This window comes from Macrotis lagotis, chromosome 7 (genome assembly GCF_037893015.1).
Source record: "Macrotis lagotis isolate mMagLag1 chromosome 7, bilby.v1.9.chrom.fasta, whole genome shotgun sequence".
Taxonomy (NCBI): Eukaryota; Metazoa; Chordata; class Mammalia; order Peramelemorphia; family Peramelidae; genus Macrotis; species Macrotis lagotis.
The window spans coordinates 106,461,144-106,473,957 of NC_133664.1; the positions used below are offsets into that span (position 1 = coordinate 106,461,144).

At 37.9% G+C, this 12,814-nt stretch overlaps 1 protein-coding gene across 1 annotated transcript in view; it reads right to left on the reverse strand.

Moving 5' to 3' along the window:
* The window catches only part of LOC141492847 (uncharacterized), a 319,801-nt gene that overhangs the window by 216,003 nt on the left and 90,984 nt on the right, over positions 1–12,814 (reverse strand). The window contains exons 40-47 of the mRNA XM_074193534.1: positions 12,623–12,739; positions 11,919–12,067; positions 10,740–10,824; positions 8,601–8,657; positions 7,948–8,072; positions 6,858–6,946; positions 2,550–2,599; positions 1,955–2,125 (exon numbers count right to left, since the gene is read on the reverse strand). Coding sequence (XP_074049635.1) covers positions 1,955–2,125; positions 2,550–2,599; positions 6,858–6,946; positions 7,948–8,072; positions 8,601–8,657; positions 10,740–10,824; positions 11,919–12,067; positions 12,623–12,739 — 843 coding nt within the window. The remainder of the gene's footprint in view (positions 1–1,954; positions 2,126–2,549; positions 2,600–6,857; positions 6,947–7,947; positions 8,073–8,600; positions 8,658–10,739; positions 10,825–11,918; positions 12,068–12,622; positions 12,740–12,814) is intronic.

Sequence of the window (12,814 nt, forward strand, 5' to 3'; positions counted from 1 at the left end):
TATGATGAGAAATGATTTCTGTTTCTTATTTAAAATTTTATGCTTCTTTTGATTCTTGTCTTGTACTTGAAAGTCAGATTTTCTATTTAATTCTGGTCTTATTAGGAATGCTTATTTATAGAATGCTTATATATAGAATCACATTGTTTTATTGAATAGGTGATTCATGGTTGTAATTCTAGCTCCTTTGTCCTTAGGAATATCATATTCCAAATATTTCATGTAGAAATTACTTAACCTTATATTATCCTGACTTTGGATCCATGTCAATTGAAATGTTTCTTTCTGGCCACTTGCAATATTTTCTCATTGACCTGGGAGCTCTAGAATTTGGCTTTAATATTCCTGAGAGTTTTCAGTTTGGATCTCTTTCAGGAGATAATCATTGGATTCTTTTGATTTCTATTTTATCCTCTGGTTCCAGAATATCCAGGAATTTTCCTTGATAATTTCTTGAAATATGTGAAAACTTTTGTTCTTTTTTTTAATCATGACTTTCGGGTAATCCAAAAATACCTAAATTTTCACTCCTCAATCTAATTCCCAGGACAATTGTTGTTCCATTAGATATTTTTAATTTCCTTCTATTTCTTCATTCTTTTGATTTAGTTTTATTGTTTCTTGATGTCTCATGGAGTCATTAGTTTCCATTTGTCCAGTTTTAATTTTTAAGGAATTATTTTCTTCAATTCACTTTTTTACTTCCTTTTCTTTTGGTCAATTCTGCTTTTTAAGGAATTCTTTTCTTCTGCAAATTTTTATACACCTTTTTCCACTGGGACAATTCTGTCTTTGTTTTTAAATATTATTTTCTTTGGATTTTTTTTGCCTTTTTTAGCAAGTTATTAATTCTTTTTTCATGGTTTTTTTGCATTACTCTTATTTCTTTCACAATATTCATCTACCTCTCTTATTTAATTTTTAAAAATCCTTTTTGAATTCTTTAAGGAATTCTTCTTGAGCTTGTGATCTATTCATATATTCTTAGAAGCTTTGGATTAGCTGTTTTGATTTTGTTGTCTTCTCTAAGTTTATGTTTTGATCTTTCCTGTCATGATAATAACTCTCTATGTTCAGATTCTTTTTTGTTGTTGTTATTGTTTACTCACTTTACTAGCTTATTTCCTGACTTCTAACTTTATGTTAAAGATGGACTTTGCTGTTAGGCTCCAGGGGGCATTATCCTAAGTTTCAGCTTTTTTATGCCACTGTTTTCAGAACCAGTTCTGATAGTCTTTAAGTTTTCAGTTCTTCCAAGACAATATGATCAAAGGAGAGGTGTGGACTCTGTTCTCCTGAAATGTGCTCTTGTCAGTGAATAACAATAAGCATTCTTTTTCACCCTGGAACAGTGTCCAAGGTTTCCACTTCTTGGCAGCTACATTTTCTAGTTTGCTAGTGTTCTACCTCACCTTGGGATGCAACCCTGAACTATATCTGGGCAATGCATCAGAGTCCTGAACCCAGTGCTAGCAGAGGTTCCCTTTAATCTCCTTCTGATCAGTTGTCCAACCCCCTTGAAATCTGTGAACTCCAGAACTCATCACTGCTTCCCCCCAAGACCTGCTGCTGGCTTGTTGACATTGCCTTTGCTGGACTGTTCTCTACTCTCATCCCAATGAGAAAGATTTTATTGGCCAACATTTTAAGTTGTCTTGAGATACCCCATCCTTTTGTTGGTTCTGTCATTCCAGAATTCATTTTGAGGTGTTATTTTAAAATTGTTTGGAAGGGATTTGGGAGGAGCTTAGTTAAGTCCCTGCATTTACTCTTCCATCTTCTATCAAGGATTTCTAAATGTATGTTAGTTAGATTTTTCAGACCTCAAAATTATAAAAATGACTAAAATTTGGGGCTTTAAAGGTTGAAAACTTTAGATAACAATGATTTAATTACCATGGACATTTGATTAACCCATATGCCAAAATGACATTAAGATTTAAGAAAAGCTTACCTTTGTTGCAAGATTATACTTTATTTCAGCATCAGATTGAATTGGAACATTATTCTCTTTCACAGTAACTTGAACTGGTTGGATACTCAGCCCAAAGATTTTGATTTCTTTAAATGCTAAGTTATTTGGATCTCTGTAATTCTGATGTAAGACTTTCACATCTAGGTGATTCTAAGAGATGCACAAAAAGAGAAACCATGTTACCTCCTCCACTGCTACAACAATGGCTAAACTTCCCATGTCTAAGGACACTACACATTCATTTTATTGATTTTAACAATTGGAGGAAGCAAACAAATCAAGTTTGGGGAAGAGAAGTGGCTTAGTTTTAACCATTTCCCAAAATACTCTGAAATCTCTTATTAGAATGAAACCTCTGAGAATTCATTCTTCCTTCAAAATTTCAGTTGACGTTACAGACCAATGGGCTATTCAAGTTAATTTTTTTATGTTTTTAATAATTGGAAAAGTTATAGTTCTCAGAAGAGTAAATGAAGCAAATTATTCTTGAATGACATTTTTATTTGTTGCCTTTTAGCATCATTAATTTTGCTAAGATAATTTTTAAAAAATCAAAATTTCCATTAACACTTACCTGACTGACAGAAAATGTTGAGAAGTAGTAATTCCCCTTTTCATAGGTATCTGCAACAAGACAAAGTAATGAAATTTTCCAGGTCCTACCAAGCACAGTTTAAGACACAAAAAGCTCAAACTACCACATTACCAATACCAGGACTTTTTGTTTCCCTGATTCTTTTATTCTATCTTCCTTAGAAATTCATATTTATATTTTAAAGAAAAATACCTAGCATCTTAGAGTAGCTTATGAATAGTTGCAAGGGTTTTAAAGTTCAATTCATAGCAATGCAATGCCCTAAGGTAGATTATAATGGGTAACTTAAACAAGGGACCTTCATTCAGTTCAATCAGCTCAATATTTCCTCAATGCTTTTTCATGTTGAATATTCTTCTCCTATTATGGCTAACTTAATCTTGTTTTTTAAACTGTTAAATGATCTCTAGGTGTTCGACTTATGCTAGGCTACTAACCTGCCAGGGAACTAAACTGACAGAGAACTAGCCTGAGCCTAACCCAGAAAAGAACAAGGATAATGAGTGGGAAATGCAAAGAAGTGATTTTAGGTTCAACATAAAGAAAAACTGGAATAATTGGAAATATTCTAAAATAGAATGTCCTGCTTTGGAATGAGAGTGGAAGGTATTGAGTTGCCCCTTAATTGAAGTCTTCAAGGAGTAGGTAGATGACAACTTTTTCAGGTATGATTCGAGTTAGATGACTTCAGAGGTCCCTTTGTGTTCTGAAAGTCCTTAAATTCTAATCAATCATCCTAATAAATTATTTAAATGAACTGATTTGAAGATAGGCAAAAACATGGTCAGGTAACTGGTTCAGTAGAGGCCTGAGTTTAAATATGACCTCAGATACTTACTAATTGTGTGACACTTGACTAGTCACTTAATCTTGTTTGTCTATCTTTCCTCATTTATAAAATGAGCTGGAGAAGGACATGGCAAACCACTAAAATTATTTGCCAAGAAAACCCCAAATGGGGTGACAAAAGTGTCAGTCAAGACTGAACAACATGGGGTGGAGCCAAGATGGTGACAATAAAGGATCAAGTCTTAGGAGCTCTCTGATAAAACTCATAAACCAAGGACTCTAACTAAACTTTCGAGAGACAGAACCCACAGAGGGACCTAGTGAGGCAGTTCTCCTACTCAAGGTAACCTGGAAAAGAGCAGAAAGGCTCTGCTTCCCCGGGGTCGGAGGGGTAGCCCCCCAGAGGGGTGGCCCACTGGAGCAAAAGAACCTCAGCCTCCTGGAGGCAGCCCCAGGGCACTGGGAGCCATGGCTCACAGCAGCAGGGGAGTCTCCTGATCTACATGCCGGGGAGCACCAGGCACAAAGTGGGGGAACAGCGGGGGACCTCTTCCAGAGCGAGCCCATGGAGCCCAGCCTTCAGGGCACACAGCAAGCAACATGGTCTTTCCACAGCCCTGATCCAGGAACAGAAGCAGGTGGAGCAGGTAAGCAGGAGCCCCCAGGGCATGAGCCCATTGAGCTGAGGGAGGGGAGTGAAAAGAGAGAGACTGCTGAGCTCTGCCCTCAGCCCCAGGAACAGGACTCTGGGGCTCTGACCACATTCAGATCCTGATCCCAGTCTAGCCCCCCCCCCGAAGAGCAGCAGGGCCCCCCCACCTCAGCCACGTAGCAGAGGGGGGCACATATGGTCATTCACAGACCAGGAGGGAGGACAGAGCCTCACACACTGAGACCCTTGTGAGAGTGTCCCAAAAGATCAGGAAGCACCCCAAAACAGGCGAAGGCTGGGAAAAATGAGCAAGCAGAGAAAAAAGAGGAACACGATTAGAAATATTTTGCAAATGACCCCAAGAAGGATCAAAATACTCAGTCTGAAGATGAGGAAGCACAAGCTCCTGCATCTAAAGACTCCAAGAAAAACAGAAATTGGGCTCAGGCTATGACAGAGATTAAAAAAGACTTTGAAAATCAAATGAGGGAGTTAGAATAAAAACTGGGAAAAGAAATGAGAGAGATGCAGAAAAAACATGAAAATGAAGTCAGCAGCCTAGTCAAGGAAATAAAAAAAAATGCTGAAGAAAATAGCATGCTAAAAACCAGCTTAGGTCAAATGGATAAAACAGTTCAAAAAGTTATGGAGGAGAAGAATGCTTTAAAAAGCAGAATGGGCCAGATGGAAAAAGAGATAAGAAAACTCTCTGAGGAGAACAAATCCTTCAGACAAAGAATAGAATACAGGGAGATTGATGAATTTGCCAGAAATCAGGAATCAATACTTCAAAACCAAAAAAATGAAAAATTAGAAGAAAATGTGAAATATCTCATTGAAAAAACAACTGATATGGAAAACAGACTTAGGAAAGATAATTTAAAAATTATTGGAATACCTGAAAGTCATGATCAGGAAAAGAGCCTTGACATCATTTTCAAAGAATTACTACAGGAAAATTGCCCTGATATCCTAGAAGCAGAGGGCAAAATAGAAATGGAGAGAATCCACCGATCCCCCGAGAAAGTGATCCCAAAAAACCAACCCCTAGGAATATCATAGCCAAGTTGCAGAACTCCCAAGTCAAGGAGAAAATATACAAGCAGCCAGAAGAACACAATTCAAATACCATGGAGCTGCAGTCAGGATCACACAGGACTTAGCAGCAACTACATTGGAAGCTCATAGGGCTTGGAATAGAATATACCGGAAGGCAAAAGAGCTTAGAATGCAGCCAAGAATGAACTACCCAGCAAGGCTGAATGTCCTCTTCCAGGGAAAAAAAGATGGACTTTCAATGAGCCAGGGGAATTTCAAATGTTCCTGTTGGAATGGCCAGAGCTAAACAGAAGGTTTGATCTTCAGATACAGGACTTGGGTGAAGCATAGAGATTGGAGGAGAAGGAGAAAATATGAGGGACTTAATGATGATGAACTGCATGTATTCCTGTATAGAAAAATGACACTGATAATACTCATATGAACCTTCTCAGTTAATAGAGCAGGTAGAGGGAGCACAGGAGAAAGCTGAATTCGAAGATAAAGTATGGTGTAAAAATGGAGTTAATAGAAAAAAGGGAAATGTAATGGGAGAAAGAAAAAGGAGAGGGGGAATAGGCCAAGATATTTCATATAATAAGACTTTTCTTTATTATAATGAGCTATTGCAATGCTATGGAAGGTGGGGAAGGCAAGGGGGAATGAGGGAAACTTCCCTCTCATCAGAGGTGGCTAGGAGAGGAAACAGCATATATACTCAATGGGGTATAGGCATTCAGAGTAAGGAGAGGGGGCAACAGGGGGAAGGAGGGGATGCAAGTGATGGAGGAGAGGATGGATCATGGGGGGAGAGTGGTCAGATATAACTCATTTTCTTTCTTACTTATTGCAAGGGGCTGGGATTGGATGGCCTGTCCAGGACCACAGGGCCAGGTGGATTCTGGGCCTAAGGGGTGGTATGGGGACTTGGGGCTTCTTGGCCCCAGGACCAGGGATCTGTCTGCTGCACCACTCAGCTACCCTATAGCAGAGTCAGAGTAAAAGGAGAAAGAAAATATAGTACATGGTAGTGGAGAAATAGCAAAGGAGGGAGTTGCGATCAGCAATGGCAACATTGAAAAAATATGGAAGTAACCTTTGCCATGGACTAATCATAAAGATTGTGACCCACGCACGACAGAGTTGTTGGTGTTAGAACAAAGACTGAAGCACATTTTTTAATATAATTATTATTTGGGGAGGATGCAGGGCAAATGGGGCTGGGTGGCCTGCCTGGGGCCGCATAGCAGGGTGATCCTTGGGTGTCTAAGGCTGGATTGGGACCCAGGTGCTCCTGGCTCAAGGGCCAATACACTGTCCACCACCCAGCCACCCCTACTATTATTACTATTTTATTTTATTTTGGGTCTTTTTTTGCTTTTCTTTTGGTTTCTGCAGAGCAGTGGGGTTCGGGTGGCTTGCATATCACATGGCTGGGTGATTGTTGGGTGTATGGAGCCAGATGTGGGCTTGGGTGCTCGTGGCTCCAGGGCTGGTGCTCCGTCCATTGCGCCCCCTGGCCATACCTACAATTATTACTATTATTTTTTTAATTTTAATTTTTTTCCTCTCCCCTTTACTTTATCGCTGAAGCAAGTCTATATTTATGGGGGGAGGGGGTATCTCATTTACAAGAATATTTTACTAATGTAAAAATAACATTGATTGTACAAAATGAGAATAAATATTAAATTAAAAAAATTAAAACCTTAAAAAAAAAAAGACTGAACAACATCAAAGAACAGAAGGGTGTTAAGAGAGAGAACACCAAAATTGATGTTAATTGAAGCTAAGGAAGCCCCACTTACCAATGCTCTGTCCATCATCCCAGAAAAACTCTCCTTCAGCTGTTTCATTGTCTGATAAAGCCACAATAAGACTCAAGGAGTTTCTCCGGCTAAGAAAAATTAAAAATTAAAAATCAGGCATCCAGCACCTTAGGACTGATTTGTTAAAAGGAAATAGAATTTCCCCCAAATAAGTGTCATGTAACTAGCTTTGTAGCAAGTATCAAGGATGAGCTTTCAACATTCTTGAAGTAAAAGTTTACAATTTTGGCATAATTTGATTTTAATCCATGAGTCATAAAATAGATAATATAGAAGTTTTCATGATTTAGCTCTGCCTTGCTATTCAGACTTATCCTTTCCAACAGCACCCTACATTTTGGTGAAGCATAAAATTTCTATCTACATGATGTCACTTGTCTCCTCCTACAAAATCTCCCATGTGAATACCATGAAATTATCATGATGCTTAGAGAGATGGCATAAAATATACTGGAAGCAAACAAAAGCATAAAATGTACCATCCATTCATCAGGGAGGATGAGAAAATGGACAATGTGGTAGGAAGAATGTTGATAAAAATCCCCAGTCCCTCCCTTCCCCTATCAAACACCTCTATAATCAAACACCTCTATCTGGTTATTGTCTGTTTTTAATGGATCACTATTGCTAATTAGGTGCCAACTTTAATTCTCTTTATGCTGATGAAGGACAGAAAGTGCTATCTGCAACTCTCTAAATTTAAATACCAAGGGACAAAGCACTGTATCCTATACTGGATACAGATTTGGGGATTACTGGTGGTACACAGGAAACAGAAACTCCTTACATTTTACAAACTACTTTCCTCTGAATACTCATATCACTATCAATATTCCCTATTTATTATTATTATTCTGATTTTAAAGAATCAGGGAACAGAGTCTCTGTAAGTTTGGAGGATTTTTCTAGAGGCTTAAGAGCTTAGAAATCAACTCAAGCAAAGGTCTCTTATCTACAAGTCCATCACTATACTGCAGTGTCTTTCAAAAAAAAAGGATAGGGAGCCCAAAGAATTAGCATTAGGATATACATTTGGAAAGGAAAGAAAGATGCTGCTCCCCTCACTTACCTATAATAGGTGTTATTAGCAGGTTCTTGCAATGGAAGGATGTAACCTCCACGGATGTGGAGATTGATATGGTCAAGAGGAGCTGACAGGTCCTTCCACTCTCCTCTCACTCCAATATCTGAGCCCTTTGATTGAGAGGCAGGTAAGGATGAAATGAACTCAGGAATAGTCAACAAAGTAGGCAAAGTGCTTTCTCACTATGGACTCCCACTCCAATCCAACTGGTCATGCATTATTCCTCCTCTCCTTATCTTTCACCAAATCTTGCCAAATCAGTCTTTCTTCCCTAATTATTCCCACTTTTCAGTGTATCTCATCAATCCTGCCACTTTCCTCTTCTATATTTTCATTCTCAAAGTTCATCAGGGCCTTTGAAAACACTGAATGTTCAAGTAATAAGGAATTAAATAATTGACTAATGGAGAACCTCAGATTTTGGAGGAAAAAGAAATGGAAATATAACAATCAATGATAAGTTATATGATGCCATCTTTTCAAACAGTACGAGGGGAAGAGTTGTCAGAACTTATACAGAAATCCTGAGAAAATCCAAATGATTTGCCTTAGGTATCCTTCTCCACTCCTTGGCTTACAAACTTTTCTGAACTGGAGGAACCATGAGCTCCTATCTATGTACCATGAGAGACACTTACCGAATAGTAATCAAACCAGCGGGCTTTGGGGAAGTAAGCAGGTACCTGTCTGGCATTCTACAATAAAAATATATGAGTTGTTAGAAAACTGACCTAGGGAGACTAAAAATAATAATGAATGCATTCAGTCAATAAATATTAAGGGTCTACTGTGAACCAGCCAGTAGATTAAGCACTGGAGATACAAAAAGAGGCAAAAGACAGTCCTTGCCCTAAAGGAGTTTATAATCAAATGAGGGAAATTATCTGCAAACAAACATATATTTATAAAGCCAGTCCATATACAATAAATAGGAAATAATTAACAGAGGAAAGAAACTAAATTAAGCTGTAGAATTTGGGATTTTAGTTGGTATGTGAAACTAGAGAGATAAGTAGGTGAAACCAAAGAGGAAGAGGGAGAACATTTCAGGAACAAGGGATAGCCAGAGAAAATGCCTTAAACCTCCCATGGCTGAGAGATGGAGTGCTTTGTTCATGGAATAGTCAAAAGACCAGTGTCCTTGGATCAAAGAGTATGAATTAGAAAGTAAGGTGCAAGAAAACTGGAAAGCTAGGAAGGAGGTAGGTCTTATGAATATCAAATAGCATTTTGTATTTCCTTCTGAAGTTTATTGAGTGTGGGGGAGAGGCATGACATGATCAGAGCTTTGTCTTAGAAAAATCACTTTAGTAAAGCAGTAGAGAGGGAAAAGAGAAAAGGATCCAGGTCAGAAACCTGAGGGACAATAGTGCTTCAAGGGTATGATCTGGAAGAGGATTCAGCAAAAGAATGAAAAATGAATGGAAGGATAAAGAGGAAACTCAGGAGAGAATGATGTTCAGAGGAAGAAGATCAAGAAGAAAAGTTTTATCGAGATTGCCAAAAGTTAGAGAGAAATCAAAGTGAATGAGGATTGAGAGAAGGTCACTGGATTTAGCAAGGAAGAGGTCATTAGTAACTTTGGAGAGAGTAGCCCTGGTGAAACCAAAAGGTAGGAAACCAGATTGTAAGTGGTTAAGAAGAAAATGAGAATAAAAGAAAGTGTTGGCCCCTATTGTAAATGGCATTTTCTGGAAGTTTAACTACAAAGGACAGAAGAATAGGACATTAGTTAGCAGGAATGGAAGAGTCAAGTGAGGGTTGTTTTTTTTTCCCCAGAATGGAGGAGGCATGGGTATGTTTGCAGGCAGTAGTGGAATCGAAATGAAAGAGTGGGAATGACCTAGGGAGTTGTCTGTTGGAGATGGAAAGGAATGGGATTGTTTGAACAAGTAGAAGTGTTAGCTTTAGTAAGGTATAAGGTAACTTCATTATGTGAGGCAGGAGAAAAGAATGAGAAGTTGGCAAAAGATATCTGAGTGATAGAAGGGGCAAATTTTTTTCTCTAAAATATGAGTCAAGGCTCTCAGCTGAGGAAATGGGGAAAGAGGAAGTCATGGAAGGGGTGAAAGGGTTTAGAAAAGCTACTGTGGAAAGTGAAATAGTGAGTTAATTAAGAAAGTAAAATTGGATTATTATTTAACTGCAGTGAGGGTCCAGTTGAAGTTATATAACATAAATTTTTAGTGGACCCAGTTAAAAGTGGACCCAGATTTTCTCTGCTTCTATTCAGCAGCACATGTATTGACTTAGATTTGGCTGGGTATAATCAGCCACAAGAAAAAAAGCTAGGAATTAAGAGAGGAGGATGATGGGTTGTTGAATTGGTTCACTAAAGAGTCAAGATGGGGACAAGAGAAGAGAATAGTTATTGCAGGGGTAGTTGGCCTAGGAGAAAATTGAGAGGTCAAGGGATTGGAAGCCAATATGTAGATAAAAAGTAGGGTTATATAAGGGAAGACAGAGGAAGGGGCAAAAAATGTCAACAGATAATGACTGGATATTGGAATTTCAGAATTATTAAACAAAGATAAAGTCTCTATATACTTGTCACAAACTTTTTAACCTTCTAATAATCTTGTAAGAAAGGGGAATCATGAACTCCCAGTTTTATAGGTTAGAAAATTGAGGCATAGATGCAGTTCCAAAACAGCACCAATGCAAGGACAAGAACTCAGGTTCTATAATTCCAAGAACAGAACAAGGCCCAGTCCACTCCATGATTTTGACTTTCATTCATCATCTTCTATAGAATCCAAAGTCTAGTCTATACTCACAGGCTCCAGGACAGGGCTGACTAAAAAGGCAGGTCCCCACAAGAACTGAAGGAATATGTCCCAGGTTTTATTGTCTTCTACAAACCTGAGCAGAGAAAGATGGTATCACGATTTAGGTTCCTCTCAAAGTCATGAGTAAAAATGTTATAGATCACATGAACATTAAGATTTTTAAATGCTAAGGTTCTTAATAGCCTTACACATCAGGTCAACCCAATGCCCAAACTCTTCATCCAAGAAATGTATAGATTTTTGGTTCCTAGGATACCTTCTTTCTTTCTCTAGATCTATCAGACACCCTCACTCCTTGTATATTTTGGATTAATATGAGGATATGTGCTCTTTTTGCCTTTATCATATATGAACTTAGATCCTTACACTTCATCATCTTTAACTGAGGCATTTTGCAACTCCTCCACATCTGCTCATCAATTTATATGTGAAAGGACATGAATGTCTTTTCACATTCACATTAATAGAAGTGTCTTTGTTCTATTTATGTAGTTGATAAAAGGAAAAGCACAAAATTATAGCTGAATAATTCTTAGAGGAAAAAATTTATAGTCGGGGACATGATTGAATCTCATTACATATATATTAAAACTTCCATTTTGCTCATTCAAACATTGTTTGCTAATGGAATTTTATCTAAAACTATGGGGTGACTCTTGTGCTTCTGCAGATAATTTAAAATGCATTTGTATCTCCCGCATTTTGACTTTTCTTAATATTTAATGCAACCTTAAAGAATTAATTTGTAAATGTATAAGAAAGCCAAAGTCTAAACTCAAAGGAGTAAGTCAAGGTAATAAATATCTGACCTTGAAAACAATGTATGAATTAATTATATGACTGAAGAGAAGTACAAAAGCAAAAGATTCACCCTACTGATAATTCATTAAAAAGGATTTTAGGGTCACATTTAAAAGACAAAAATAACTTCACCCAATTTCCTGGAATTTCTTTATAATCAGAGCAGTCCTTTAAATTTAACAACCTTCAACATTTTTCCAATTAGCCAGTCACAAGCTAATTATCAGCTAGGATAATAAGTTAAATCTCCTAACTCCCAGACCAATGTGTCTTCCATTAAATCATGATGTCTATCTCAATAATAGATTTGCTTAATATTAGAATGACTTCAAGTCAAAGTCCCAGTAACATAAAGCAGGCACTTACTCATGAAGAAGGGGCCGGACAACAGTGCTACCTTCAACATGAGCTTTGTGCATGAGGGTGTAGAGATATGGCAAGAGGGTATATCTTGTCTTCAGGACATTTCTTGATAGATCCTCAAAGGTAGAATTCCAAGACACCGGATCCTGTCTCTAAATCAGAAAAAAAAAAGAAATACTTTGATGCTGCTCCAATGAAACAGTATTTGAAATGGAAAGTAAATGAAACATTTTTCCTACACTAGTCAATTTGTGTTCCTGACTTTTTGTTCATGACCCCTCCCCAGGTTGACACCACTTGCCTTGACCCAAGAAGAATTCTAGATGCTTATTTTTTCCCTTATGCCTTAGGACCCTGAGCAAAGTTAACTCTTAACCCTGATACAGAAATATAACCTGGGCAAGACTGACATTCATTACTAACCATGCATTTGCTTGTTCAGCAGCAATCTTACATTACAATGGAATGCAAAAAGTAAATATATGTGAAAGGATGGTGAGATCCTGGCATTATAACTTCCCAGAACGACTGAAAGATCTCTTCTCTCTATCACCATTCTTTTAGAGTTTCTGACAGGAATAGCTCTAGCAAACATAGAATTTATGTTATGAATTTTTCTGTGCCATGAAACACACTATTCCAAGAGGAAGAATTAATACCTGAGATCTGGCATAAGGACACATTTGAGGCATAAACTGATATCTTACCCTAGGTCCAATGGTATTATGGTTCCTAGAGAAAGGATAAAATGCTCCCAGTTGCATCCATCGAGCACACATCTCATATTCAGCATCTCCAAAGAACCCACAGATATCAGCTCCTGTCTGATAATAAGAGGGGAAAAAACAGGGAATGTGGATATTGTGGGGTTCTGAAGCAGTCTGAAATCTGACCAAGTG